Raw genomic sequence first — 4,668 nt, 5'->3', positions numbered from 1 at the left:
AATCTTGCCTTTTGGCGCACAATATCAACCATCGGTGAAATACCTAAAACAAACCATTGCAGAAAACTGGCATTTGCTTAATTTGTTACGCCAGAAATATGACATTGTGAGAAAATATTTATCTTTATTTAAATATGCTGTCTTTTTGTAAAGACAATAAAGACAATAAGTGTGAAATTACAGCAAGTCCAAATCAGTTGTGTAGCTAACCTGCTTCAACAAATACAAAAACAAACAATTATTCCGGAATTTATTCTCACACAGGTAATCCTGTCATAAAAGCTTACGGACCCCCTCAGATTGCAGTGAATGGCTTCAATGACATCACCTTACGTTGCTTGGTTTCTCGGGTTGCTGTTTTTTCGTGCTATGGAAGGTTCACTTGGCATTTCAACAAGAACCCATGGCCATTATACACAGATGGAAAGTATGTGATAGTGAAATCTGAAAGGATTAGGAGCATATGCAAGGAATTCTTCAGCCTTAAAATTCTGAACGTGACTGAAGATGATGAAGGGGAGTATAGCTGTCACCAGAGATGCAGAACTTTTAAAGGATGGAATAATCAGTCAGATTCCATTAAGGTGAAAGTGCTATCGGGTAAGAAATTATATATTAATATTTATAGAATATATATTCATATATAATTTATATCTAAGATTTATGTAACATATATATTTATATGATACATATTTAATTATAAATTAATATTTATTATTTTTGGTTCATATATTGAACTCAAGTGAAGCTATGATCCTGGCAGTTATGAGCGCAACTTTTGCAATTGCGTAGAGAAGCCTGAAGAATTTAGGAGTTCGATGCAATTGCTAAAATTGCGTCCATAACTGCGAGGATCATAGCTTTACTTGATTTCATATCCGCAGTTCAGTATATGATTCATTTCATACATCATTTCGTTCATTTGTAAGCTGTGTTGTGATTCCCTTGAAATACTTTTCATCCTGATTGGCTAATTAGATCGAACTTCCGGTTACAAATGAGTGACAATTTGCATACAGATTCACACCAAAGAAATTGGTCAGTTTTTTCAAGTTTTGAGACGTTGTCCTCTGAAAGTCGCCAAGCACTAAATACGAAAAGCACTTTCTGCCATATTATATTTCGTATCATCTCACTGAGTTGTCAAGAATGTTATACGTGTGAGCTGAAGTACTAATTTAGATTTTTACTCAGTTTTGACCTAAACAAATTTAGCATGACAGTGGCCCCATAACATCAGTTGAAACTTGCATCTAATTATAGCGGAGCTCCACGCGCTCCGAAGGCACTCGCGCGTGGAGCACCATTGTTAAGAAAATATGGTAACCCATCGATGCGAGAAATCTTGGTTTGAAATAGCAATGACGTCATCAACCGTCCGTACATACGTACGTACGTCCGTCCGTACGTCCGAACCTCTAGGTATGCCAATGTGACCAGCATCATGCTAGTTTACAGCATACATCTTTGATATTGGACATCCATCTCTTGATCAATTGACACCTGTCAAAACAAGGTATCCGCTGACCAATATCACGTGACCATATTGCGGGCTCAAGCTTAGAGGTCACCGAGGTCACCTTTTTTTAAATTGACCGCTGACTTGGTAATGGTTTTCGATTGGATTGCAGGCTCAACCTAGGTTAACTCAACCGGAACATAAGCGAGGCTTTATTTTTGCGCGCTTTCTGTGGATCGACGCGGCTACACGGCCATACTACACCAACGAAAGTTGTTACACAGTCAACGCTTTTCGTGATCAGGTGGAAAACGGTTTGGAAGATGTTTTCTTTCTGCATTTTTCGCTGGTTTCAATCCAGTTTGACATATCATGATATCATCAGTGTGATCGACACTGGTGGCTACGCAGTTATTCGAGTCAAGCATCGGCGGGATGTAAACTTAAAGCTGAGTGGTTTTTTTTTTAATAATTTGCCTAGAGCTGCTTTTTCTCTGTATTGCAATTTTTGGCATATCTTTAGAAGCTTTGATAAGGTTACATGATGCCTGAAGGACCTATGTCTAGAACAGAAACGAAAGGAGAGCGAAAGAGAACGACAACGACAAAACAGAATAACCAGTAATAGCTCATACTTAGTGGAAGAAGTTACTCGACAAATTCTTTCCTTGGGCACTAAACCGTTTGTTATTTTTACCGATGCGTTATTTAAAGTAAATGCGTCTTTTTGGTTTAATCGGTTCTTCCTTTGTTTAGGAAGGAAATCGAATTTTTACTGTCAACTGGAATTAAATAACAATTATCTGTACTCTTTTGGACATAAAGAAAAAGTTGATTTGTTTTTGTTTTGCTCTAAAATGCGAGGGAACAATTACTTTTTTCTATCGGTTTGCCAACTGGTTTTCGTTGTGCCTCGACAGTGACAAGAAAATTTTGCCCTTATGTTATAAACACGTATTCCCAATGAGTTCTCGTAAAATTAGAGGGAAATCTCACTAGCTTGTGTTTTCAGAAGTTTGTTTAAAGCACCCAAACGTTATTTAATTGAAGCTCGTCCTTTCTTGTGTTTCAATGAAATTCATCAAAATGTGAATGATCTTGTTTTTAGAGATAAAGTGGAAAAAAGTACATCAGTAAAACTCTTCTTTGACCTTGAACTGACAAAGTTGTTTTTATGGTTTCTAATTTTAGCGTGATTCCTGTTCGGTGGGTATCGACAGTTGACTCTGAAATATCTCTGATTTGACCGTTTTTCCTTTTCCATTCGCTCGCTGAGGGTGTGCTTGTTTTCTTTTAAAACTCATGCGGTGCAAGAAAAATTCATTGCCAAACTGGTGAATTTCAAAGTAAATTTCGCTCATAAAACCGATATCCTACTCATCGCTTCGTGATTCGTGCGATATCGGTTTTTAGCGTAAAATTTACCGTGGAATTCACTAGTTAGGCAAAGAACTTTTCTATAGAAGAAAGCAACGAAAATGATTTAATTATTAAAGCTGCAACCGGAAACATCAAAACGCGGACAATTCGAAACCTTTTATTTTCACAAACCGTACAGGAAGTAAGAATAAATAACCAGGGAGCTCCGCTTTTAGGCTTGGCTAAAGCGATATATTAATTTTTACCCGAAAACGCCTATCCAATTTTACTATCATTAATCCTGGTAACGGATCCCCGATATTTTAAAGTACTGAATTTCCGTTAGATATTTCCTTGATATGTCGCAAATACTTAGCTATGAACTTTGGTTTTATTATAAAATAAAGGGTGTTTATTTATTTAAAATAAAGGGGGTAAAGGTGTCAGGTCAGGTCGCTCCTGCCACAGGTATCATGCTACCCTGTGCTACCTGCCGCATGCAGAGAAGGAAAACTCTGTCAAAAACCTCCGCTGCCTTGCGGCTAATATCACTTTAGAGAAAAGGCTTCAGGAGTTAACCTCGAGGAGAAATCTGGAGCTGGAGTCCCATAGGCAGTTCGTCGTTGTAATCAATCTCGTTCTGGCAACTCCTGCGACGTCAATGGCCCCGGACCGTACCGGCCCTGCGGTTCCGTCCGGACCAGTCATCGCCGTGGAGAGGGGGGTCCTGCTAACTGGGCAAGAGCTGGTCCTCCTTATCCCTCTGCCCTGGCCTGTTCCCTGGAGAGGAAACTCCAGCTTCGCCTCACAGCGTCGAACCAACACGGAAAGCGGCAGTCACCGGTTATAAGCCACAATGCTTGATTGGCGTAGAGCGTGGCGCCAGGGGTCGCTTTCGTCGGTGGGAGGGATCTTCGGATCTCACTGGACAGCTACCGCCCGCCTAAGCCGGGCAGCCCCCGGTCAATAAGGTGCTGTCCCGCCACGGTCTGTCTTCCTCATTGGGTGCATGTGGATTAGGTAACAACCGACAAGCAGACCGCTACATCCGCACCAAGCAAGATAACAAGAACGATCAAAAGTAAGATACCAGCTCTTAAACTGGGAACCTGGAACGTCCGCACCATGACTACCGGACTTGATGATCTCCAGAACATTAGTGATGCACGAAAGACCGCCGTCATCAACGATGAGCTTCTGCGACTGAAGATAGATATCACCACCTTGCAGGAGACTCGTCTAGCAGACTCTGGAACGCTGAAAAAAAAGGACTACACCTTTTTCCTGCAAGGAAAGAGCGCGGAGCATCGTAGAGAACACGGGGTGGGCTTCGCTGTCAGGAACACCTTGTTGAAGATGGTTGAACCAGGCGACAAGGGATGTGAACGACTGCTGACTCTCCGCCTCTACACCTCTGACGGTCCAATCTCCCTCATCAGTGCCTACGCTCCTACTCTGACATCAACACCTGAGGCTAAAGACGAATTCTACTCCAACTTGAATGTCGTCATCAAGAACATCCCCAACAATGAACAACTCGTCCTTCTGGGAAACTTTAATGCCAGGGTGGGCGCCGACCAAGACTCCTGGCCCTCCTGCCTTGGTTCCTTTGGAGTTGGCAAGGTCAACGACAACGGACAGCGTCTACTAGAGTTTTGCTCTTACCACGGCTTGTGTGTGATCAACACCTTCTTCCAGACGAAGCCACAATACCGGGTGTCCTGGCGTCATCCACGCTCGAAACACTGGCACCAGCTTGACATGATCATTGTCAGACGCACAAGCCTCAAGCACGTGCTTCTTACCCGCACCTTTCACAGCGCAGACTGTGACACAGACCACTCTCTTGT

The 4,668-nt window shown here is 42.1% G+C and overlaps 1 protein-coding gene across 1 annotated transcript in view; it reads left to right on the top strand.

Annotated features, from left to right (window-relative positions):
- The first annotated feature begins 3,943 nt into the window (after positions 1 to 3,943).
- LOC138010144 (craniofacial development protein 2-like) overlaps positions 3,944 to 4,668 on the top strand; it is an 888-nt gene continuing 163 nt past the window's right edge. Inside the window, exon 1 of the mRNA XM_068857090.1 lies at positions 3,944 to 4,668. This exon is cut by the window's right edge and continues 163 nt beyond it. Within this exon, the coding sequence (XP_068713191.1) occupies positions 3,944 to 4,668 (725 nt within the window).

Source organism: Montipora foliosa, chromosome 7, assembly GCF_036669935.1.
Source record: "Montipora foliosa isolate CH-2021 chromosome 7, ASM3666993v2, whole genome shotgun sequence".
Lineage (NCBI taxonomy): Eukaryota > Metazoa > Cnidaria > Anthozoa > Scleractinia > Acroporidae > Montipora > Montipora foliosa.
Note: the sequence above shows the minus strand (reverse complement) of the source record. Positions and strands in the feature narration are given on the sequence as shown.